Source organism: Oikopleura dioica, chromosome 2 (assembly GCF_907165135.1).
Source record: "Oikopleura dioica chromosome 2, OKI2018_I68_1.0, whole genome shotgun sequence".
NCBI classification, from domain to species: domain Eukaryota; kingdom Metazoa; phylum Chordata; class Appendicularia; order Copelata; family Oikopleuridae; genus Oikopleura; species Oikopleura dioica.
The window spans coordinates 2,598,637-2,621,767 of NC_137292.1; the positions used below are offsets into that span (position 1 = coordinate 2,598,637).

Here is a 23,131-nt window from a genome sequence, read left to right on the forward strand (position 1 = left end):
TACTTTCTGGATTCTTTTCAGAATGGCTCAGATGGCGTCAGAGAGCGCGCCTGATTGCGCCGCGGATTGAATCATTTGCGTGTTGTGGGAACAAGCGGTAGTGAGGTGGAGTTGTAGATAGTAAAAACGCACGGCAAACAACTTTTTTTTTGACTTATCGCACGGAGCGAAAATAAGCGCGCTCTAAAATGATATGGGATTAACTTTAGTATTATGAATACATCCCTTTTAAACCTGAGTATACTTCGGGTGCAATATTAGACTCTGGACTCCGGAGTCTGGAGTACAGAGCGGCTATTCTTTAACAAAAATCTAAAAATTGAAATTTTATTTTCGAATCAAGATTTCCCGCAATATTGCCAGACTTTTTAGTCCTGGAAAATTTTTATGGTTATCCATAATTTTTATTAAAAGTTTTCCACCATAAATAACGAAAATATTTGTATACAGAAGGCGCAATTTTAATACCCTTGAGATAAAGGCACGCGTTTATCCCGGGAATATCACCTCGGATCAGCCGCGCGGCAAGGCGCCTTTGAACTTGAAGCCATATGGATTTCTCGACAAGGGACTTTACATAAGATCTTCATTTGAAAAGTTCATTTTTCGGCGATTTTTGGTCGTTCAGCAAGTTTTGACAAAAGTTCCCATTTCGTGTTATGATTGAAAATACCAGATTTCTTCGCGGAATCGATGATGAACAAGATTTATTTTTATCCAAAAAGGGTTGTCCGCCGCCCGGGAACATGAAAAAATTGGCTCAAACAAGAAAACACTGTTTTCTTTTTTCAAATCGAGGCTTCCTTTTCCTTCAGATTTCTTGAAAGCAGAATCGATTCTTTCATTTGAAAAATATTTATTGAAAATTGGATCATTTAAAAAGTACAAGATACAAATTATTCGTCCATAATGCCCGAGTCGGCGGATCAAAGGCGGACACTCTTGTTTGGCTGTCCAAAAGGGCTCGGCGAAAATTTACGGAGAGCGCTGCGGAGCTCGAAATAAGCGCCCTTTATTATTGTTTTACCGACACCTTTGCCAAGTTCAACTCCGCAAGGGGATTTTACTAGCGCCCCGTGCATTCCATAAAACAGCCAAACAGGAAGTCCGGGAAGTCAAGAACTTCAAGAAAAAAAAAAGAATTGAAAAGAACCAAAAAAGAGAGAATGATCATTGGAATGAAGATTTTGAAGTTTTCAGGAAGTTGAAAAGAAATAAAAAAAAACAAGAGTTCAAAAGAGAAAAATACTGATTAATATTTTTCGTTGTAATTATTGCAAAAACAATAAATATTTTTTTTTGATTATAGAATTAGATTCATTAATTAACATTGATTAGTGACGAACATCGTTCAAAAGTTTAATGATTGGTAGAGCAAGTTTCCTGTTCGACAAATACTTATATTTTCAACATCAAAAGCGCTCATTGCTTGCATCAATTCGAGTTTCTCACGAACACAAAAATCCACGACTCTTCCGAAACATGTGCAATCGACGACCGTCCGAGGGCTGAAATGTAATTATCTCCTTCCTGACAATGACAATTATGAAATTAACTTTTCAGACTACTTGTACGCAGACCCTGTGACATTTCTTGAAGCGGTTCAGCTCTGTGATGAGCGCGGGAAAGGGCTGATTGATAAAATAAGCATCAAAGTCATTCAATTATAAACAGGCAACTAAACGGGGTCAATTAAAATCGGGTCCGATTTTGCCAAATCTTCAATTTTGCCATTTACTTTGACGCCCGGAGAAAAATGTTTAATTGCAAAACTCTAGTGCAATCCAAACATCATAAAACCGAGCCCTTTAAAAAAGCCAGACATTAGCGAACATTTCCGACCGGATCCAGCAGTCCCAATTGGCCATCCGCCACTGGCAACGGCTCAATCCATGGATAGGTCAGTCTTTTTCTTCCGGTTATTATTTGCTCTCCGAACTTATCGAAACCTTTTAGGAATCGTGAATTTCCAAGGAAGCATGCGCTGGGTGTCCGACTTCTCGCTCGTCAACGATCGTCAAAAAAGACGGTAAGAACTTTTGAGCTTTAACAAATCCTCCTGTCCTGAGTTTGATGGCCACCCAAGGGTTGAAAGTTTAAAGGATTATATATCTTTTTTAGGAACTGGTCATACAATGATGTTCAAAGAGCGAAAAGGCACACGCTTCATCCGTCGGAATGCTCAGCATTTATGTCTCAGGAGAACTATGGGAACAGGGTCTTATTTGTTTCGAGAGTACATCATTGATAGGACAGAAAAACGTCTGATATTATTTGTTATAATTTTACATTAAAAGTCAAAATAAGATAACAGATGCTTCCAGAAAGTATACTTATGAAACCATAAGATAATTATTGATTTTATCTTTAATGATTTTTATTGATAGTATCTTTATGAAAATAATTTTTAACCTACCGATGACAAACACTTACTTACAATTACTTATACCGTTCGATTTATATCGTATAAGTAATATCGTTTTATTTATAGTATTTTTTATACCGTTATTACTTCCAAATAATAATTATAAGATCCTGAATAAAGCGTTTGGAAAATTGACAATTGCGAGAGAACGAAGCGCCCGTACATCTGCCATCGAAAAATTTAGTTAGTTTGTTTGAAAATAAACTTTGGATTGGAAAATTTTTAAAATGCGACATTGTCCGATGTTGACGCGATTTGTGTTTTGCGATTCTTGTTTCGCATATTGGGCGGGAGCCCAAGTTTTTTCGAAAATGACGCACCGGAAGTTTTTGGTTATGTAAACTGAACACGTGTTTTTAAGGGCATCAGGTCAAAAAAGAGCCGTTTTAAGACTCAGTTATCTAATTTGGCCGTAACTGAGGAACATAAGATTAGTTTTTCTTGTGTTTACTTCTGACTAGTAACGAGCCAAGAGGCAATCTGGAGATGGGTACTGAAAAACACGCGTTCGTCGAAAATGGATTATCTCGAGTTCTCGAATTCGAGTAAACACCAGGAAAGCACAACTGCCGCAAAAATTGTTGATAGACCCTAGGAAAGTTTAGGAAGAAAGGAATGCAGGGAACACTCGTCTACGATATTTAAATTTGAATTTATCCCTTTTTTTTGAAAAATAACATCGTAAAAAGAAGCTGAAAACTTCCTTCTATATTATAACCAAACAGCGTTATTCATTCTCTTCAATAAATTTATCTAAAATAACCTTCGAAAATTCAATTTTAGCCCAAAAAGAGACCACTTTTTGCCTGTATTTGAACAAAAAACGGTGGTGAGAGCTTTAATTCATTTTTTTTTGTTCAGAAATTGAAATTTAAAGTTAGAAACTTTTGCAAAATTCATCCTGCAATATTTGGCCAGGTTCATTTTGTGAACGCTTTGTGTTTGTCTGCCGATTATGCGCACTCTGCTAAGCCCGTTCATCAGCGACCGCGTTCAACGAATTGGTCTTGTTTGCTCCTCTATAAAACCAACCTGCAAGTCACCGATTCTCATCCAAAAACTCAAAACTACAAAATAAAAGAGATGAAAACTCCCATGGAAAAGATGCAACGCCTCAAATGGCTTACTCCAGCTCTCTACTTGCCACACGGACTTTCCGGCATCATCTGTCTCACCCTCGGCCTTGTGCTGACGATCTGCTCGATCATCGGAAATTTCACGCTAGTCAAAAGCTGGGTCCTCTATGTTTTCATTTTTTCCGCCCTGGTCAACGCCATTTCCGGAATCATCCTTACCCGCTCCACCGCCGCCCTCGTCAAAATCTGCTACCAGCTTGGAGCGCTTCTGCAACTCGCATTTGCTTACCTTTGCTTCCGACTTCGACCAGATGAGCTACTCGTCCCCGTTCCCGTTGAATACCGACACATAACTGAGACCGTTTTTCAATTCGCTGATACCGCCATGTTCGGAACCCTGATGATCTGCAATTGCCTCCTCTTCTGGGCCGGTTGGACCAACATGCGAAGAGATAACAAGCTAAACAAATGGTGGTTTATCCTCGCCGTCGGCGGAACTTCCATCCTTGTCCTGATTATTTCCGCTTTCCCATTCCAGCTTTGGCAAGGAGGATCAGAATGGATCGAGTGCGTCCAAGAACTCTACCCAGCCCAGCGACTGAGCTTCACGAGTTTTGTCTACGTCCCAACAACTTGGATGTTTTCAATGATGTTTTTCGGCATTTCGCTTTTGAAAAGAAAAATCATCACTCCAACTCTTTTCGCGATTATCTTTGGCGCTGGAAACTTGTTTATCTTCCTCCTTGTCATTTTGATGCAAGAAATTCACCTGCCAAACGTCGCGACTCAGAAAACAATCCTTCCTTGCCCGTTGCCAGAGCCAGATTCGAACTTGGGCCGCGTGGTGGAGATGTTTGATACTTCAGCGAGTTTACAAGCACTTTTTGAAAAATTCTAACTACATTTATTTCTCCAGCTCATTTTTATACATGCTCACTATTATGTTTATACTGTCTGTAAATAAAAAACTTCAAAAATCTTATCGAAACGATGTATTCTGATCTCCTTGTTGATTTAAAATAAGATTGACATTTTGACTTTCCAATTCTTGGAGCGGACAGTACTGGTTATGTTTGCTGATGTGGCTCTTCTTTTAGACAAATCTGAAAATTATCAGATCTGATAGTTATGCACTTCTGAGATAAAAAGTCAAGAGTTCAATCAGTCTTGGATTCATGATCTCAGTTTATGATAGAAATGACACCGAAATGGCAGAAAGTTCTTTTTTTCTTTGCGATTTTAGTGAGTCTTGCTTCGATTGGGACAATTTTGAGCTCGCCGTCTTTTTTAAAGAAGAGAGCTTTTGCGCAGGAATTTTGCAAGTGGGTCAGTTTACCAGTTTGAGTTTTAGGTATTTTTAAGGGATGAAAAATTACAAACTCAATGCCAGGACGTTTGCAAAGTGGAATTTGCTCAATGCCGACTTTTGTGTGAAACAGAATATTGCCAAACCAGATGCAAGGATGTTTCTGAAGAATGTTTTGAGAATTGCCCATGCGGTAAGAACTGTGAACAAGGTTGCGAGGAGTGTAGCAATCCGATTTGCGTCGTAATGGATCAAATTTATTCTTCGGTTTTCAAATCAACGACAATCCAAATAGCAAGAACAACACTAACGACAACAACGACGAAGGGCGAATCAAGTTCAGCAAAAACAACGACAACCCAAGAGATGAAAACAACAACAGCGATCGATGATATTTTTACAAGCTCAGAATCAACGACTTCAACATCAGCGATATCAACAGATGGCCATTATGAGTATGAGAGTGAATCAGTGACATCAACATCAAAAACATCAACGATGACAACGACAAAGGAAGAGGAGTTTTCGAGCGAATATCCATCGACAACTACAATAGAAGTATCAACCACAAGGAAAGTAGATATTAAAAAATCAACTACAGAGGCGACATCAACGATGAAAATAACAACTACAACTACAACTACAACAACTAAAGCTGATACTACTGCCTCGAATACTTGCGAAAAATATTTTGGCGAACTAACAGGAGAATTACCAGAACAAAATTGCCCGACTTCTGTTACAGGAAAGGATTGCGACTGCCCTGCAATCTTCGAAAGACAACAGGACGAAAGTGGAAACTTCATGAAAGCTGATTACGCGACGGCTCATAATCATTGCGAAAGCAAACAAGGTTATCTTGCCTTTTTCTTGAATTCGGATGAGTTCGATAATTACAAGGATAATTATCGAGTAAATACAGATCAAGAATACATTGGTTATTGGTCCTGTGATCATCAGAATTTCAAGACAGTAGACGGCGATGAAGCTTCTTTTACTGACTGGGACGAAACCGTGCCTAGTTATCAAGGAGAAAACCAATTTTGCGGCGTTCTTCGACCAAATGGAAAAATGGACAATGCTCGGTGCGACAGAAGACTTGAGTTTTCTTGTCGCTTGCCTCAAGTTTGTCTGTCTACTGACACATGCGAGGAATATTTTTGTCATTATGGTAAAATATGCAATGATCAAGTGGGCCACCGAAAATTGGAAAGAAGTGAATGTCCAACTTCTTACAGTGGGGAGAATTGTGAGTGTGGTCCTGTTTTTGTTCCACAGACAGATGCGGTTGGAAACATTATCAAAGCAGATTACGCTACTGCTAATAAAATTTGCCGTCGCCAAGGCGGCTTCTTGGCGTTTATTTTGGATCGAAAAGAATACAAAGATTACTTAAGTTCTGTTGATTTCTCGAAGTTTGAAGGTGATGCCTTCAATTATGCCACTGAATACTTCGGTAAGGAAAAAAGATTATTCAATAAATGATTGTTAAGGCTACCATTCATGTGAGCTTCCAACATTCTACACAGATGCTGGAAAAGAGGCAGAGTGGATACATGAGAATTGGAAAGAAGGCGAACCAAATAACCTTCATGGAATTGAATACTGTGTTGTGAATACAAGATGGAAGACATTTAATGATTATAAATGTACTGAAAATCTCCCCTTTGCCTGCAGATTTTCTAAAAACTGTTAATAAAATCAATTCTTTTTGTTAAAATTTCTCATTTAGAATTCACACGAGAACAGATTCGAGGAAATACAAAGTATTTTGATAGAAGAAAGCTTTATTCATCGCATTATGCATTATTTGATTTATTGTATCAATTATTATTGACAATTTTTGGAAAATCGACAGGCAAATGGAAGAGATTTATCACAGTAATAATCATTAAACTCTTTCCAATAAGTCATGGCAACACAGTACTCGATCCCATCCCTGTTGTTTGGCTCGCCTTGTGCCCAAATTTCGTTTATCCACGTCGCCTCGTTTCCATCATCTGTGTAGAATGTAGGAAGCCCACAAGAGTGATAGCCTTAACAATTTTTCAGAGAGAAAACCTTCTGTTTTACCTAAGTATTCAGTGCCATAAGCAAATGCATCACTCGTGTCACTTTTTGGAAACCAAACAGAACTCGTGTAATCATCGTGTTCCTTCTGATTCAAAAGAAACGCAAGAAAGCCGCCTTGACGACGGCAAATCTTATTCGCAGTTGCGTAATCTGCTTCGATGAACTTTCCGAACTCGTCTGTTTGAGGGACAAAAATAGGGCCGCATTCACAATTCTGTCCACTGTAAGAAGTCGGACACTTTGGTTTTTCGGATGTCGAGACGTCATCATTGTGATAACAAATATTTCCATAGCGACAAAAGTATTCCTCACAGTTATCTTGAGACAGACAAAGTTGAGGCAGTCGACAAGAGAACTCGTATTCTCTATCGCATGGAACACTGCTCATTTTTCCATTAGGGAGGAGAGAGATACAAACCTCATTTCCATTGTCATTATTCGGTTCGCCCCAGCCCCAGTTGGTAAACTCCGCTTCGTTCCCATCAGCTGTCATAAAATTCGGATGATCACATGACCAATAGCCAATATACTCCTGATTATTATTGAGTTTGTAATCATCAAATTCTTTTTGATCCAAGAAAAAAGCAAGATATCCTCCTTGATTCCGACAATGCTTGTGCGCTGTTGAATAGTCTGCTTTCATGAAATTCCCGTTGTTATCTCTTTGTCTTTCGAATTTCGATGGACACTTGCAATTCTCACCAGTCACAGAAGTTGGGCAATCTTGTATCGGATTTTCTTCTTCTGTGAGTTCCCGAAAATATTCTTCGCAAGTTTGCGGTCGTGTTGTGGCAAATTCTTTAGTTGCTGCTCCTTTTGTAGGAATAATCTCTGTAACTGTCGTTTTTATTGTTGTTTTAAGTGGTTTAGTCGTTGTTGATGTTGTCGTTGTTGCTGAAATACTCGAAATAGTCAAAACCTCTGAAGTTGATGCTGACAATGTTTCTTTTGTTGCCTTCGTCGATGGTCCTGTTGTCGATGCTTCTAGTGCAAAAGTCGTTTCTTGATCTTCCGAGGACTCATGTTCTTCGAATAATATTTTCTTGAAGAACTTTGGAGAGCTCAAAATCGTCCCGATTGCCGCAAAAGAAAGTGTTAGGCCGAGGAAAAATAAAAAACGGTCTCGTTTTCTAGCCATTTTGGTCTTTTTCAGAAATTCTGTATTTCACCAAAAATAAATGCTGGTTATCGGAAACTCAATGGTGCTATCGAGCGATTCTTTCGGAATTTTAGTTGGGGAAATAAGCTAGTGTCAATATGTCATAGATAAAAAACAGATTTCACATGTGCCGTATCTTGGCTACTGCGATTAATCAGCGTTGATAATAACCGCAATTTGCAATTTCTGATGCAAAGTTATTCAAGTTCGGTACTGCCCTTCTGTTAGGCTAGTTCCGTTTTCAAAAATTTCAAAAATGATTGATAGTGTTTTTTTCTCAAAAGAAGTATCTGACAATTTGGATTTTATCTACTGATCCTGCTCTTTTTTTTGAGCAAATCACAAAATTATCGATTCAGATAGTTATGCATTATATTCATACAAAAGTCAAGAGTTCAATCAGTCTTAAAGTCATGACCTTAAAAATCAAACTCGCACTGCGAAATAAGACATTTTTCTCAAAAAATGCCGCCGAAATGGAGAAATGTCTGTTTTTCTTCGCTATTATGGCAGCTTTGGCGTCAGTCGGCACAATTTTGAGCTCACTCGTATTTCTTAATAAGAGAGTATACGACCTTCGCCCCTGCAAGTTGGTCAATTTTTGCTTTATTTTCTAAAATTTTCAGGGATCAACATCTGCAATCTCAATGTCGGGACAGATGCAAACATTATCAAAACTGTCGTATCCTGTGTGAGACTCAGTACTGCCAGAGCATTTGCAAGGAAGCATTCGATGAATGTAACGAAGACTGTCCTTGTGGAAAAAATTGCCAAAATGGCTGCATCGACTGCTCGAACCCAATTTGCGCTGAAACCGATCAGACAACCCAATCAAATTCAATAACAACGCCAGAACTAACCACGAAAGAAATTAAAACGAATCCAAGTGAAGTTACTTATATACCAGAAAGAACCAAGGCAACAACAGCTAAGATTGAAGTTATTTCGAGTATTTCGGAAATAACAGGATTGTCGACCTCAAAAATCATTTCAAGAACGCATTTGACAACAGAAGCCGTTGAAATTTAAACAAAAATCGTAATAACAACAGAGAAAACGACGACTTCAAAAGAAAGCGCTAAGACCACTACCGATCAATCAAGGAAATCGACTCCCCTAAGTGTGATCACAACAAGCGCTTACCTTCCAACAACACATATGAGCTTGGTAGGCGAACCAGAGAAACTCACTTGTTATGACTTCTTCTGCAACGTCGGGAGAATCTGTGAGTATGAACAACAAAAGTGTCCAACTTCATATACTGGCGATGATTGTGAATGTCCACCTCTTTTCGAAAAGCAATACGATGATGATGGACGCCCTCTAAAAGCTACTTTTGAAGTAGCGCATAAGCTTTGCAATGATAATGGAGGCTATCTTACATTCTTTCTGGATCAGAATGAGCTCGATATGTATACTAACAGCTCTGGCTACAATGCGCATACAGAATATCTCGGGATGTTTTCATGTGATCACCCAAATTTCAAAACTGTTGATGGTAATGATGATCTCTTCTTCAGGGTATAATAATCAGGGTAGAAAAGAAAACTGCGTGCAGATTTATTCTTTCTTGAAAATGAACGATATTCGATGCGATAAAGAGCTTGAGTTTTCCTGTCGGTTGCCTCAAGTTTGCCTCACCATGGATACCTGTGAAGAATATTTTTGCCATCATGCGATCGTCTGTAATCACAAACAAAGCACATTAAAGCTTTCAGAGGCTAATGAGTTAGATTTGTCTGGTCAAAAAAGCTGTAATCCAAGTTTCGTTTTTCAAAAAGATGAGTCTGGAAATTTTATTGAAACGAATTATGCTACTGCGAATGAGATCTGCCGCAGCCAAGGTGGCTATGTTGCATTTTTCAGAAATAGAATTGAATACAACAACTATTTACGAGCTCGTCCAAGATATAATGATGATTGGCAAGATTACGCGAATGAATATTTAGGTAAATAATTTTAAGTTCTTAGTTAAAATCTCATAAGGCTATCATTCGTGCGACCTCTCTACGTTTTACACAGATGACGGAAATGAAGCAACTTTTGTCAAATGGCAGCCTGGTGAGCCCAATAACATGGATGGAATTGAATATTGCGTCGGCATGACAAAATTCGAAACTTTCAATGATTTTTGGTGCGATGCAAAAATCAAGTTTGCCTGTCGATTCGAAGACTGTTAATTAAATTCTTCTTCTCCCGCTTTTATCATGCGTTTTTAAATACTTGTGTTCCGGAAACTTAGTTACTATCGAGTGATTCTCAGTGAATTTCAGTTGAGGAAATACTGTATTTCAAATACACCCGTGTTTATATGTTGCTGGATCTTGAGAAATAGAAATGCGTTAAATAAGCATTAATAATAAGCGCTATTCGCAATTGCTGATACAAATTTATTCAAGTGCGGTACTGCCCTAGGCTAATTCCGTTTTCCGGCGGAATGAAAATTTGTCCTAATAACAAATCAATAATATAGTTCTCCAGATGAGCCTAGAGAAGTAATTTCCAGCAAAAATGCCACGATCTTAACTCGTTTAGATTCACGATCGATTATGCTGACCGGCGGGTTAAGCTGATCGCTGGCATGAGAAGGAGATATAATCAAGATGATGGGCCTTTGGATAAGATTCTCAAGAGAAAATGGAACGAGGCGATGGAAAACGGGGCTTTTCTTCATCCTGTTGATGGACAAGTTCGACATTTTGAAGGAAAACGCGGCTGGGTCGGGGTCTTTTCTCCAGTTCGCGCGAGCAAGAAACGATCGACTCCGAATTTCAAGACTGTGATTCAAGACTTTCCCAGAGAAAAGTTCAACTTCTCAAAAGTTAAGGATGAGGAGCGACTATTCGAGTTCGAGAATAAAGGGAAACGATACGAAATGATTATCAACAACTCCCCCTATGCTTTTGGCCACTCTCTGCTGATTCCAGAACCGAAAGCAGAGTTCCCGCAGTTGTTGACGAAAGACGCGATCGAGACGGCAATCGAGACAATGTTCCAGAGCAATGCTGTTGGATTCAGAATGATGTTCAACTCAAGTAGGATTTTTCGCTCTAGAAAAATGTTTAAATCATTTAAGGGGGTGGTGGTCGAGACTAAGACTTTTTTCAACCTAAAAAAACTCCAACTTTTTCAAAAAAAATTTTTTTTCTCTAATCGAAAATAAGTTAAAAAAGGTCCAATTTATGTGGGCGGCTATATTTGCAAAAAATATTTTTTCGAAAAAATGGTGAAAATTTTTTCAAAGTAGACCCATCTCTTGACCTAAAAAACTCGATCCCCTTATTATTTTTTCGAAATAAAACTTACTAAGAGCAAAGTTTAGACCCTTTAGCGTGTGGGCGGCTTAGTTTTAGAAAGTTCACCTTGTTAGAAAAGAAAATAGTAATTGAATGAAAACATGTTGTTTTCTGAAAAATCGTCATTTCACTCATTTTTTAATGAAATTTTCGTAAACCTCACAATAATCGTAATTTTTTTAGATTTTTATAATTGAAACATAATCAAGAAACATAACCTCGCAATGAAAAAACAATTTTGAGTCGGTTTAAGTGAGAAAAACGCGTTTCAAAACTCCCGAAAATGGCGATTTCATAGCATAAAATCTAAAATTTTCTTAAATAAAGTTGGTCCAATCAAAAAAAGCTAGCGACCAAAAATGCTCCTTTTTTATCAAGGAATCTAAAAATAATATAAAAATTTCAAAAAGTCGAAAAAACTTTTCTCGACTACCACCCCCTTAAGTCTGCGGTTGCGGCTCAGTAAATCACCTTCATTTCCAATGCTACTACAATGACTACAGAATTCCATCAGAAGACATTGAGTGCGACCCAATTCATTCTTGCGTTTCAAAGTCCGACTCCGGCCGGCAAGTGGAGGAGAAATTGTACGCCATCAAACGAACCTTTCCAGTCAGAGGATTTATTGTTGAAGCAAACGACCGAAATCTAGGATCGGATATTAAATTATAGAAAATTATTTTTAGAAATATTATATTCATCATCCGAGCAAAGAAAAAGTAGCGGAATTCGTTGCGAAATTGACCAACTCTTGGGCAAAAGCAAATATGGCCCACAACGTCGCACTAATCAGAGGCAAGCATCTTCATCACGAGATTGATAACGATGAGTTTGTCTTGAGAGTTTACATTTGGCCAAGAAGACCAACTCTCGGAGAAAGAGTAATTCCTTTATCGCATAAATACAGTGTTACTTTTTGCTCTAGAATTTCGAAGATTTCCACTGCGCGGTGACAGAACTCATCGGCGATTGCTACTTCGGCACTGAGCAGCAGCACAAAAACTGGATCGCAGACGACATTGTCCAAAACCTATCAGGTCTGATTTCTTATCATTTTTTCTTTACAATTTTTAGCTTACGATATTGGTGAAGAGTTCGAACGCGTTACTGGAGAAACTATGGCGCTTTTCACATCTATCTTTTCAAAATAAACTGCGAAATAGACGAGTTAATAAATTGAGTTTAGTGCGACTCCTTGTTCTTACGAAATTGTAAACCGGGCGCAGGTGAATTAAATAACTATTACGGTCGAATTCGTGGCCTACGGGGATCAAGAGCTCAACCAAAAATCAGGAGTTCCTTTCACGTTGAATTCAGAACCTCAGTCACTAAAAAGAGAGAAAAATTTAAGAAAAGAGAAAATGAAAATTTTACCAAGCTTATTTGCTTTTTCCTTGAGTGAAGAAAATGTAAAGAGACCAAATGTGATCCTACTTCTCGCCGATGATTTTGGCATGGGCGACTTTCAAATCAATAATTCCCGCGCCAAAGTCCCAACTCCCAACATTGACAGAATCGGAAAAGAAGGAATCAACTTCCGCGATGGTCACAGTGCTTCAAGTCGATGTGCTCCAAGTCGGTACATGCTCATGACGGGAAGATACAGTCTGGGAATCGAGCGAAACAGAATTTTGAAGAAGGGAACTCCGCATCTTGGCGAAATGTTCAAAAAAGCAGGCTACAGAACAGCGGTCATCGGAAAAGATCAACCGCTCAATGTCAAGATCAAGAACACCAGCATCAGCAACGAAAAAGCTAACGAAATCATGAACGCTAGAATCGCCTACAAAAAGAAGAACTTCGGCGAAGATATGGTCCGAGATCCGGGAATGGACAATAAGAATTTCTACGTTCCGGGCGACTACAAAATGACCGTCAGCCAAAAAGACTTCAATTACGACTATGCTTTCACCTCAACTTCACCTTGCTGTCTTCCTGCTGGTTTCTTTGAAAACGGAGTCGGGATCGAGCCCTTCGACAGATACGCAATTCAGCGGCCATTTCCAGAAGGCGTTGAAAATCGAAGCAAAGATGGTTTCTCCGAAGAAATTGCAAAGCGAGATGATTTTTGGTCATACCACACATTCAATCCTTTCTACAGATGGTCTACGGAAGAAGAGAGTATTACCGCGCGGTTCAAGAGCGGTTACGTCGCAGAGCCATTCTTTGAAGAGCCAGAATATGGACCAGTTTTGATGGGAAACTATCCAAGCTCGATTCTTGTTCAGGAAAGTTGTTTTAATAAACACCATAATAACAATATTAGTCGTATGAGTATGAAGATTTTTTGGATAGATAGTCGATAGCCATTGAAAAAGCGAAATTGGTATGGTATTCAGACGTGATGTTTTTGATAGATATTTACAGATAAAAACAACCTACAAGAACTCTTATGACTCGCGAAATGCCGAAGATGTCATTCTTCCCAGAGCCCTCAACTTCATCGAGGAAAACGCGAACCAAGATGAGCCCTTTTTCATGTACTACGGCCTTCGCTCCGGTCATCGTCCTTTCAACTCTCCTGAGCGATACAGAAATACAACCGAAGCTGGCCTTGTTGGCGAAATGATCAAAGAAGTCGACGAGAACGTTGGAATCCTGTTCGACAAGTTGGAAGAACTCGGCATCGATGATGATACTCTGATGGTTTTCATGTCTGATAATGGAGCAGATCAGAGCTCGGATTTTAGCTGGATGAAATATGGACACATGCAGAACTCGATGGATATTGATGATCGGCCATCAGTTCCACTTAGAGGTAATGTTATATAACGATATCACGATTGAATCAATATATTATTGACAATTATCCACCTAAAGAAGAATTCGAAATTTGGTCGGAAAGGCAATTCCCACTGCCAAGAGTAACGTAATGATTCGACGGGATAATGGAGATTTACGGTGTAATTCACCGAGAGTCGAATTGAAAAGTATTTATTGTTTTATAAGAATATTACGTTACGGTTTTTACATTTTCATTTCAGGAACAAAAAACACTCCATATGAAGGCGGCCACAGAAATTCTTTCATGTGGCGCTGGCCAGCAAAATGGGCTCCACAAACCATTGAAACAACAACAGTCTCCTACCTTGACGTCTTTGGAACTCTCGCTGACATCATCGGCTACGAGCGAAAATGCAACGAAGCTCCCGACAGTCGATCGCTCGTCCCACTCATCGAAAAAGGAGAGAAGCCATTTCCTGAAGAAGTGATTCACCACTCGGTCGCGCATAAAATCAGTTTGGGTGGAGTAGCGCTGAGACAAGGGGACTGGAAATGGATTCCAGGAACGAATGAATTGTTTCATATCGGAGCTGATCGATCAGAAAAGAGGAATAAATATGAAGATCGCCCGGCACTTGTAAGGAACGGTTTTGAAATCAATTTTTAGTTAAAAATTATCGAATTTCATTGAAAAAATAAGCTTTTGAAACCCGTCAAAAGACAAATGAACGAAACTCTTAATGAAATTCTCGCAAAAATCGATGAGCGAGAAGCTCTTCAAAACGAAGGCGCTCTAGAAATCTGCATGTAAATGTCCACCTATCTTCCTGTATTAAAATATGTATCCGACAAGTTTTTTCAATAAAAAAGCATTGTGACAAGCTCAAATTCATTTTCAACGTCACCTCTCTCTCTTTTTATACAGCTCCAGCTATCGTGTTAATTTCATCACCTGGATACGTGTGATAGAAACTGTCAACAACTTTTATTGCCCTTTCAGCCCCTCTGCATGTCTCTTTCACAGTCGATCAAATGATCCAGAAATAGAGATATTCGAGGGAGAAATCATCAAATAAAAAAATAGATATATAAGCAAATTTTCTCGTTCGAGCGGCAGAAATGGACGAGGTCGATCGAGAAGAAGCTAGAAAACCGGATGACGATTTTGACGAGATTTCAGAAGAAAAAATAAGCAACCGGTAAATTCAAGCAAAGAAATGTTCTCAACCCATTTTGAAAAGGAAAAAGCCTCGAACGCTAAATAATTAATTGCAGTTTTATTTCATCGAAAATTTCAGCCTTCGAGTTCGATGTTGTCAAGTTTCCGTCCTCATCGCCGTTTTCTGCGTCCTTGTCATGCTCTGCATCCACTTTTACCTTGTCGTTTTTGTCAATGAATAAAAGAAAAGTCCTGTGTTCCCTTCATTGAAATTCCTATATTTTCATTCAATCTCTGTCAGAACAGTATCAAAGTTTCTCCACTCATCAACCTTGAACAGCCACCATTCGGTATCTTCCTGCTCTGAGGGGCAATTCTTGTGGAAGTTACCCCAAGCATACGCTCCAAGGCCGTCGGGAAGGTAGGAAAAATGCCACTTTTTCACGCCAAAGGTTTCGATGACGTAGAGATACCTTTCGTCGCCATTTGCCACGTAGATAGGGTGGCCATTATCAGATTGACCGTCGAGGACGTAGTTGCCCTCCCACTCGGGCAGATTTTTAACTGATTTTGAAATTTAGACTTTGACTTTTTCGGACAATTTTCACCTGTAACACCATTTTTGCATGGGTTCCCGTCTGTTTTTAAATTCTCTGAAAAACAAACTTGCCATATACAAAAGCTTGAAATCCTCATTTTTAAAAAAAGGGTTTGAACCGAATCCCCCGAAGGATGAGAAACCCGAGCGCTGACTATGTAAACAGCTGATTGTTTTGTTAAAGATATTGGCAACTAAGATTATCTTATTGCTCAAAAGCTCCAAAACGATTTCAAAAATGACTAAGCGATATTTAAGAAAATCATAAAAGGTTAATTTATCATATCTTTTTTTAGTTTTTCTGAGAAATTGAAAACGACCAATTATCACAATAATCAGGAGTAAAAAACTGAACCGATATTCACGAAATGAGTGGAGGACTCTCGCCCAAGTGGACTCTCGCCCAAGTGGACTCCCGCCCAGGATGGACTCCCGCCCAAGTTGGGCGAGAGTCCTTTTGGGCAAGAGTCCATGTGGAAATTTTCAACAATGAGAAACAGAAAGTTGGGCGAGAGTCCATCTTGGGCGAGAGTCCTCCACTCCAATTGTTAATTACTTTTCAATGACAAAAGAAAGCAATGAGCTGTATGTAATAAATATGCAATGTACTTTATATAAATTAAAGTTAGGGTTAGGGGGCACTGGGCAAAATGACAGAACAACCTTACCCGAGGGGGATAGCCTATCCCGGATAGGCTAGGAATAGTTAGGGTTACTGAAGGTAACCCTAAGTAACCGTAGACTAGACCCCGGCATTTTAGGACCTAAGGGGCGAAGCCCCGTGGTAAGGGGCAATTAGATTTGATAATTTCGGATGAAAAGTGGTGCAGTAGGACTAACCTTCTCTTTCAACCTAGTCGAGGATTAGCACTTTTTGAGAGTTCCAGTTTTATAAGCGAAGCGCAATATTTTCTCACATCAAAGAATTTATGCTTTCGCTTATCTTGCTGGACAAACCGAAACTGGAACTCTCAAAAAGTGCTAATCTTCGACTAGGTTGAAAGAGAAGGTCAGTCCTACTGCACCTCTTGTCAGCCAAAATTATCAAATCTAATTGCCCCTTACCACGGGGCTTCGCCCCTTAGGTCCTAAGATTCCGGGGTCTAGTCTAGGGTTACTTAGGGTTACCCTCGGGTAAGGTTGTTCTGTCATTTTGCCCAGTGCCCCCTAACCCTAACTTTAGGGTTATAAAGTACATTGCATCTATATTATATACAGCTCATTGCTTTCTTTTGTCATTGAATAGTCATTAACAATTGGAGTGGAGGACTCTCGCCGAAGTGGACTCTCGCCCAAGATGGACTCTCGCCCAACTTTCTGTTTCTCATGTTTGAAAATTTCCACATGGACTCTCGCCTAAGATGGACTCCCGCCCAAGTTGGGCGAGAGTCCTTTGGGCGGGAGTCCACTTGGGCGAGAGTCCACTTGGGCGAGAGTCCTCCACTCTCACGAAATAGTAGCCTTTCAACCTGAATTCAGTCATCAATCATCCAGGAAGGTTTCCAATAAATAAATGTTCTTTTATCTTCACGCGTTTCTTAATTTGCTGCTAATTGAGAATCAGCGCCGCGAGGGAGGATTGACCTACCCCGAGGCGCGGTACTATCAAAAGCGGCGGCGCACCTCCAAGAAAGGTGCATTTTCATCGCCCGCATGTGGCGCTCACCTTTTAAATACAATTAAAAATACAATTATCCCTCGTTGTATTCACTTAGCAAGCAAACGAGTTGCCGATTTTTCTCAACCAAAAATCAAACTCTTTTCTAACTTTTGAAATCATGGAAGAACTCGCCAAATTCGTTTCCGGACAATTCGCTTCGCCAAAAATCGCAGCTGAGAGACGCTTCAAGGATATTCTCAAGACCGAAGGTAACTTTTTCTTCAATATCTTGAAAGCCGACTACAGCTTCAAATCAAATGTTAATTAAAGGCGCGCGTGGTTTATGGCTTATTTTTCGCGGAAAGAAAGCTGAATTTGAATGCGAAATATTCCCTTTTTTATTTTTTCATCCAAATAACTTGAAATTTTTAGAGCAGGAAAATGGTCTTTCTGAGATGCAAGACCCAGCGCCAAAGACGAGGCTTTTCCGACCGCATGAGCATGTTCCAGCTCTTGATCTTTCTCCAAGTAAGTTTCCAAGTTCTTTGCAGATATTTATTTTACCCCTCAAGTTGAAGCTGAACCCTAACCCGAGTATGGCTTCGAATTGATTCTTGATTGTCAATTGCGCATCATGCACAGACTGTGCATTGCACAGTGAATGTTGATTGAGCCACTTAGCGTTATCTATTTATTGATAATTGTTAAATAACAATTGCGGTTTTGTATTTTGGCAGAAAAGCATTTTGCCGCGGTAAATTTAGCTCATTGCGGCATGAAATTTGACAAATTGCATTCCACTAATGGGACGGAATTGCGATTTAATTGAAGCGCGATAATTATTAAATACAAATTTAATCAAATATTGATCAAATCAATCTACCTCCCCTTTTTGTAAGCGGCGAATTAAGTTGGAGGCTTCTCACTTCAAATCAAAAATTACGCTCCATTATAATGAAACACACGAAAAATACAGTCTCCTGGCTTAATCTGATGATAACATCTTAATTTGGTAAAATAATCCTATTCCCCTCTTGCTGTTAATTAGCTTAGATTTAACCGAGACTGATAATTGCATTGCCGGTAATATTTTAATTATATCATTACTGTAACTTAGTAGCGCAATAATGCAATCAATTACTCAACTTGCGGCGCAACAAACAAGCTCCAAATTGATTTATTAGACCAAAGTTGTTGAAATCAATCGATTTTCCTTTTATTATCAACCAGGAGCTTAAAATTCTATTACAGGAACAACGAACATCAACCATCAAGATCCGCAAATCTCGCCTGAAAATCTTAGCAAAGACAAGCAAAAACAACGAAGATCAAGGTTCAAACAAAGCAAACAGTTCAGACTTCAATTCTTTTCTAGAACCAATTTTACGATGGAACAGATCCACGCGCTAGAAACACTCTTCGAGCAAACTCACTACCCAGATGCATTCATGCGCGAAGAGCTCAGTCAAAATCTCGGTCTTTCCGAAGCCCGAGTGCAAGTCTGGTTTCAAAATCGAAGAGCAAAATCGCGAAAGCAAGAATCCAACGAGGCGACTCACGCTTCCATTCCGGGCACTCTTCGACAACATGCAAAGGTATGTGTCAAAGACTTGCGAATAGTCATTTCTCATCGTGGATTTTTAGATGGCTGGATTCGCAATGCGATCAGGCGGGATTGTATCATCCTGTCGACCTCAACTACCGGTCGCGATTCAACCGCCGATCCAAATGTGCGATGACTTGGTTTCCCGCTCTCTTCTTTCTGCTTATCATCAAGCTAATGACAGGTAAAAACCACCAATAAGAGTCTTCAAGGCTTAATTCCTCAATTCTAGCGCTCAATTTGCGCGACTCTCCGCTCTGCTCCAGCTGCAGCGCCTCCGTCAACCAGCGCTGATCTCCCCACTTCTTCGCTTCCCTCCACTTTTCCACATCCCTCCTGTTCAATTTCCACATGCTTCTGTCGAGCCTCAAGCTAGCGTTTCTGTCGTCTCGGAGGCCGAAACTGATTCAAGCCCTACAAGAGCGAATCAAGAGCAACGAGATGAAGAGATTGGTGGGGAAAATGAAGAGATCAAAAACGAAGATCTGGATGTCGTTTAAAAAATCAGTTTCAAACATGATTATTTTTTGTTCTTTGTTCATCTGCAAATAAATAGCATTTTTTAATACAGTCATTTTTTCAATGTTTTCCATTTTCAAAGCAGTGCCCATGAATATAAAATGACGCAATAATCAAGATCGCGTAAAGAATCGCAGCTAAAAATAAATTTTCATCGTTTTTTAGAATTTCATTCAGAGCTAACCAAAAGCGATGATATAAGCATAAATCTTCCCGAGCGAGTTCATTCTCTCTGGAGTGTTTTGGTTGTAGTTAGGGCTGTGATACAAAAATCGGCCCCAAGAAATACCTTAAGGGGGTACATCCGACTATTTCTTCTAGGTTCTTTGGGACCCCCAAAAACTTGTGGACCAAAAAAAAATCGATTCTCTAAGGGAATCCCTCTGATTTTTCATATTGAAAATACGAAAAATGGCCGAAATCGGTTTTTTGGCCAGCGAGGAAATTTGGACCAATTTTTGGCCTTTTCTCGGCGGCAGCATCTTCTTCGCTACATTTTCTAACCCCAGTCAGTGCATCTCGGGATAAAAAAATTTCGCTTCAGAAAATTTTTGAAAAAACCGGAAAGGATTTTCGTAAAATTTTAGGTTCGCCGCCTTTGACGGCTTCCTTGACTATTAAATTTAAGGGGCTTGAGATCGGCGTCGGACTCTGAGGTGATCAATCCCAGTTATGTCCCCAACCCCACCCACACCCATTAGGGATGAAAATACAATTTATTCAAGTTTTCCGCTTAATTATGGTTTTTCAAAAATTTTCTGAAGCGAAAATTTTTTTATCCCGAGATGCACTCACTGGGGTTTTCAAAGGTCCTGAAGAAGATGCTGGCGGAATAAAAACCCAAAAAATATTGATTCCCGTCCCTCGCTGACCAAAAAACCAAGATTTTTGACGAAAAAGTGAGTTTTTGGGGGCTAGACCCTTAAATTTTTCAAAAATTTTATTTTTTTTAGAAAGCCCAGTTCCAACTTAGTATGTCCCAGAAAACAAAATTTGGGGATTACGTAATCCTAGAGATGGGCTATTTTTTGTATCACAGCCCTAGTTGTAGTAAAATCGTTCTTTGATCATTTTTGTAAAAAAAAATAAAAGCCGCGCTTTACTGAAGAGACGGAATAAAGAAAACCGCGAGTCGATCGGCTTCCAGTCAATTTTTTGGTATTCAAAAAACTGACAGTCTTGATATACAAACTAATTACTGGTGATCGCAGATTTTGACAGGCATTCTATAGTTGGGAAATATGCAGATTTATTAAAATTTGGCGAAAATTATCAAAAAAAGCGTTGAAAAATTATCATAAAACAGCCGAATCTGACATAAATGACCCATTCAAAATAGGCGATAATGGTAAAATAATGGTCAAAAGCCTTTACAAGCTTCCTCCTGTTCCAAATTAGAACCTAACTTGCCCACTCTCAAAAAAGCTGAAATAAGAAATCAAAAAAGCAAGAGAAGATAACCCTCAAGAAAAGCCTCTTCTGGAGAGCCACCTAAATCAATACGCGCTGACAACGTTAAAATAGGCTGATTGAGATACCGTCAAGATAGACTCCAAAACTCTAGGACTAAGAGTGAAGAATAATCCAACGTGCCATTTTTTTTTTGTTCACATGATCTGAAATTTTGAATTTTTCTCACTGAGCGCCCGCCGGGTAAAATCACAAAACGTGCGGTTTTATGCCCCTTCCGTCAATTTAAAACAACCGAGAGAGAAAGAGAGAAGAAAAACTATGCTGCAGAAAATAATCGAAGCCTTTTGCAAATTTTTAAATGGAAATAAAATTCTCGGCGTTTTTATCTTATTCGGAATTAATCTTTTTTATATTGAGAAATTGGCTGATTTACTGAAGAGTAATGTTTGTGGCCATCAAAAAGGTAAACAGGAAATACCATAAGTTCATTAAAAAAGTTATTTTTATATAAATTTTTGTTTATCTAAATAATGAACATCCAGATTTTGTCCCCATGATTAATTGGCTTATCAGCTTCATTATAATCATTTTCAAGAAAAACAAAAACACGACTACTTGACGCAAAAATACTGTTCTGACACAGACATTGAATACCAAGGCCACCTCAATATCAGTTTCCACCAGCTTCCTCTTTCCTTCGCCGAAATAGCAAGAAGAGAAAGCCCAGATTCAACTGCCCTATTTACAGCAAGCACATGCATTCCTCCAAAAAACTCGCGTGTCGCAATCATCATTCCATTCCGAGACGAAGCAAAAGCGAAAACAAGAACAAGACATCTTCAATATTTACTTCAGTACATGATTCCTGGTAAGAAAAGGCTTGCAGATCAATATGACCGAAAATTCTAGTGCTGAAAAGACAGCAGCTTCATTTTCGCTTCTACATTATCAATCAACTCCCCGGAGCTCCATTTAACCGAGCAAAATTGCTGAACATTGGATTTGTTGAAGCATTAAAAGATGACTCGACGATGGACTGCTTCGTTTTTCACGATGTTGATCTTGTTCTGGAAAACGACCGATGCTTGTATTCATGTGATGGCTATCCAAATCACTATTCCGTGGCGATTGATAAGTTCAGATATCGAGTTCCCTATGAGAAGATATTCGGCGGTATCATTCAGCTGGACAGGGAGACTTTTAGGTCTCTCAATGGTTTCAGGTAAGAGATGAAAGTCTTCTATTCATTATATTTTCAGCAACGAGTTTTGGGGCTGGGGAGGAGAAGACGACGACATGTTCCGACGAGTGGAACAAGGAGAGCAGCTTCAAATTCGTCGAAAAGAATCGAAGTACGCGCGGTACAAAATGATCGAACACAAACACGAATCCGGTAATCGCAAGAATCTTGAAAGACGACCAATGGTCAACAGATGGAACTACCCACCTTTGGTAGAGAAGAAGTTCTGGAAAATGGACGGGCTCAATAACTTGGAATATGAAGTCGTCGACAAGTATGTAAATCATTGTTTTGTCAATGTCACTGTTGATATACTGTATGAACACAGAGCGAGTCCAGAAGAGCTTATGCTGGACGAGCTACCGGATGAAATTTTTAATAAGAAGCGAATAACTGCCTAATAAAGACTTCAAAAAAATCATAATGGATTCTGAATTTCAAAATTGACGTTTCGAAAAAGGAAAAATTTCAATAATTTTGAGCTAATTGAATATTTTAAGGGACCCGGGCGAGTAACGCGAAGGCCAACTTCACGCGCTCGCCATTGATCTTTCAGAAAAGCTTTTTTGAAATTTGTTTTTGCTAAACATATCTTCATTTACTCAGCTTTCATCTCCAATTTTCAGATTTTTTATATCATACTTAAATCTTGAGCTAGAGTGAAAAAGAGAAGTTCAACTTCAAAGGGCATCAACTCCTGCAAACTTCATTCTATTGACATGAAACCAGCACCATTGAAAAGCTCATTAAATTCTGAACAGATCATACTTAATGCGCTAAGCTGGAACTCTACTAATTGCCCTGAACGCGCTGATAAACGAACGGACTGAGCGCTCGCAGCAAGGCAGGACACTCCGATCGGGCTATTTTGGGCTCCCGGGACATGATTCCCGCTGCGCGCGCACTAAGTTTTCTTGTTTACCTGGCCTTAATCGCTCAT

General features: G+C 39.3%; 7 protein-coding genes and 2 long non-coding RNA genes across 9 annotated transcripts; 7 read left to right on the plus strand and 2 right to left on the minus strand.

Moving 5' to 3' along the window:
* Positions 1 to 1,782: 1,782 nt before the first annotated feature.
* LOC145699765 (uncharacterized) lies at positions 1,783 to 2,233 on the plus strand. Its single transcript, XR_014134076.1, has 3 exons — positions 1,783 to 1,900; positions 1,957 to 2,029; positions 2,122 to 2,233. It is a non-coding gene; the product is annotated as an uncharacterized LOC145699765 (long non-coding RNA).
* A 2,468-nt stretch (positions 2,234 to 4,701) lies between these two features.
* On the plus strand, positions 4,702 to 6,521 carry LOC145698918 (uncharacterized). The gene is made up of 3 exons (XM_081776156.1): positions 4,702 to 4,823; positions 4,864 to 6,263; positions 6,301 to 6,521. The coding sequence occupies exons 2-3, from the start codon at positions 5,054 to 5,056 to the stop codon at positions 6,501 to 6,503; spliced, it is 1,413 nt and encodes a 470-aa protein (XP_081632282.1). The 5' UTR covers positions 4,702 to 4,823; positions 4,864 to 5,053; the 3' UTR covers positions 6,504 to 6,521.
* Positions 6,522 to 6,637: 116 nt separating this feature from the next.
* Positions 6,638 to 8,018, minus strand: LOC145697605 (uncharacterized). Its single transcript, XM_081774822.1, has 2 exons — positions 6,881 to 8,018; positions 6,638 to 6,843 (listed from the first exon to the last, which is right to left on the minus strand). Exons 1-2 carry the CDS (start codon positions 8,016 to 8,018, stop codon positions 6,638 to 6,640), a joined length of 1,344 nt encoding a protein of 447 aa, XP_081630948.1.
* Positions 8,019 to 10,580: 2,562 nt separating this feature from the next.
* On the plus strand, positions 10,581 to 12,503 carry LOC145698793 (GDP-D-glucose phosphorylase 1-like). The gene is made up of 4 exons (XM_081776016.1): positions 10,581 to 11,074; positions 11,781 to 12,216; positions 12,261 to 12,372; positions 12,410 to 12,503. Exons 1-2 carry the CDS (start codon positions 10,621 to 10,623, stop codon positions 12,005 to 12,007), a joined length of 681 nt encoding a protein of 226 aa, XP_081632142.1. The 5' UTR covers positions 10,581 to 10,620; the 3' UTR covers positions 12,008 to 12,216; positions 12,261 to 12,372; positions 12,410 to 12,503.
* Positions 12,504 to 12,607: 104 nt separating this feature from the next.
* Positions 12,608 to 14,870, plus strand: LOC145697606 (N-acetylgalactosamine-6-O-sulfatase-like). The gene is made up of 4 exons (XM_081774823.1): positions 12,608 to 13,557; positions 13,703 to 14,093; positions 14,320 to 14,696; positions 14,760 to 14,870. The coding sequence occupies exons 1-4, from the start codon at positions 12,697 to 12,699 to the stop codon at positions 14,868 to 14,870; spliced, it is 1,740 nt and encodes a 579-aa protein (XP_081630949.1). The 5' UTR covers positions 12,608 to 12,696.
* Positions 14,871 to 15,105: 235 nt separating this feature from the next.
* LOC145699540 (uncharacterized) lies at positions 15,106 to 15,475 on the plus strand. Its single transcript, XR_014134041.1, has 2 exons — positions 15,106 to 15,258; positions 15,358 to 15,475. It is a non-coding gene; the product is annotated as an uncharacterized LOC145699540 (long non-coding RNA).
* Positions 15,476 to 15,481: 6 nt separating this feature from the next.
* Positions 15,482 to 15,920, minus strand: LOC145699538 (uncharacterized). Its single transcript, XM_081776807.1, has 2 exons — positions 15,827 to 15,920; positions 15,482 to 15,782 (listed from the first exon to the last, which is right to left on the minus strand). Exons 1-2 carry the CDS (start codon positions 15,912 to 15,914, stop codon positions 15,502 to 15,504), a joined length of 369 nt encoding a protein of 122 aa, XP_081632933.1. The 5' UTR covers positions 15,915 to 15,920; the 3' UTR covers positions 15,482 to 15,501.
* Positions 15,921 to 17,434: 1,514 nt separating this feature from the next.
* Positions 17,435 to 19,519, plus strand: LOC145697607 (uncharacterized). The gene is made up of 6 exons (XM_081774825.1): positions 17,435 to 17,685; positions 17,849 to 17,944; positions 18,668 to 18,749; positions 18,792 to 19,011; positions 19,061 to 19,203; positions 19,252 to 19,519. Exons 1-6 carry the CDS (start codon positions 17,595 to 17,597, stop codon positions 19,517 to 19,519), a joined length of 900 nt encoding a protein of 299 aa, XP_081630951.1. The 5' UTR covers positions 17,435 to 17,594.
* Positions 19,520 to 21,144: 1,625 nt separating this feature from the next.
* LOC145697608 (beta-1,4-galactosyltransferase 4-like) lies at positions 21,145 to 22,592 on the plus strand. Its single transcript, XM_081774826.1, has 4 exons — positions 21,145 to 21,414; positions 21,547 to 21,819; positions 21,861 to 22,173; positions 22,211 to 22,592. The coding sequence occupies exons 1-4, from the start codon at positions 21,270 to 21,272 to the stop codon at positions 22,590 to 22,592; spliced, it is 1,113 nt and encodes a 370-aa protein (XP_081630952.1). The 5' UTR covers positions 21,145 to 21,269.
* The last annotated feature ends 539 nt before the right edge of the window (positions 22,593 to 23,131 follow it).

Excerpts from the sequence above, each read along its gene's own strand:
- LOC145697605 (XM_081774822.1), bottom strand. The coding sequence starts at position 8,018 with ATGGCTAGAAAACGAGACCGTTTTTTATTTTTCCTCGGCCTAACACTT. Across the intron at positions 6,844-6,880 it reads TTATGGCACTGAATACTTAG|GCTATCACTCTTGTGGGCTT; the intron begins GTAAAACAGAAG and ends AAAATTGTTAAG.
- LOC145697606 (XM_081774823.1), top strand. The coding sequence starts at position 12,697 with ATGAAAATTTTACCAAGCTTATTTGCTTTTTCCTTGAGTGAAGAAAAT. Across the intron at positions 14,094-14,319 it reads GCCATCAGTTCCACTTAGAG|GAACAAAAAACACTCCATAT; the intron begins GTAATGTTATAT and ends TTTTCATTTCAG. Across the intron at positions 14,697-14,759 it reads ATGAAGATCGCCCGGCACTT|CTTTTGAAACCCGTCAAAAG; the intron begins GTAAGGAACGGT and ends TGAAAAAATAAG.
- LOC145699538 (XM_081776807.1), bottom strand. The coding sequence starts at position 15,914 with ATGAGGATTTCAAGCTTTTGTATATGGCAAGTTTGTTTTTCAGAGAAT. Across the intron at positions 15,783-15,826 it reads ATGCAAAAATGGTGTTACAG|TTAAAAATCTGCCCGAGTGG; the intron begins GTGAAAATTGTC and ends TTTCAAAATCAG.
- LOC145698793 (XM_081776016.1), top strand. The coding sequence starts at position 10,621 with ATGAGAAGGAGATATAATCAAGATGATGGGCCTTTGGATAAGATTCTC. Across the intron at positions 11,075-11,780 it reads CAGAATGATGTTCAACTCAA|TCTGCGGTTGCGGCTCAGTA; the intron begins GTAGGATTTTTC and ends CACCCCCTTAAG.
- LOC145697607 (XM_081774825.1), top strand. The coding sequence starts at position 17,595 with ATGGAAGAACTCGCCAAATTCGTTTCCGGACAATTCGCTTCGCCAAAA. Across the intron at positions 17,945-18,667 it reads AGCTCTTGATCTTTCTCCAA|GAACAACGAACATCAACCAT; the intron begins GTAAGTTTCCAA and ends ATTCTATTACAG. Across the intron at positions 19,204-19,251 it reads TATCATCAAGCTAATGACAG|CGCTCAATTTGCGCGACTCT; the intron begins GTAAAAACCACC and ends CCTCAATTCTAG.
- LOC145697608 (XM_081774826.1), top strand. The coding sequence starts at position 21,270 with ATGCTGCAGAAAATAATCGAAGCCTTTTGCAAATTTTTAAATGGAAAT. Across the intron at positions 21,415-21,546 it reads TGTTTGTGGCCATCAAAAAG|AAAAACAAAAACACGACTAC; the intron begins GTAAACAGGAAA and ends ATCATTTTCAAG. Across the intron at positions 21,820-21,860 it reads ACTTCAGTACATGATTCCTG|TGCTGAAAAGACAGCAGCTT; the intron begins GTAAGAAAAGGC and ends CGAAAATTCTAG.
- LOC145698918 (XM_081776156.1), top strand. The coding sequence starts at position 5,054 with ATGGATCAAATTTATTCTTCGGTTTTCAAATCAACGACAATCCAAATA. Across the intron at positions 6,264-6,300 it reads TTATGCCACTGAATACTTCG|GCTACCATTCATGTGAGCTT; the intron begins GTAAGGAAAAAA and ends ATGATTGTTAAG.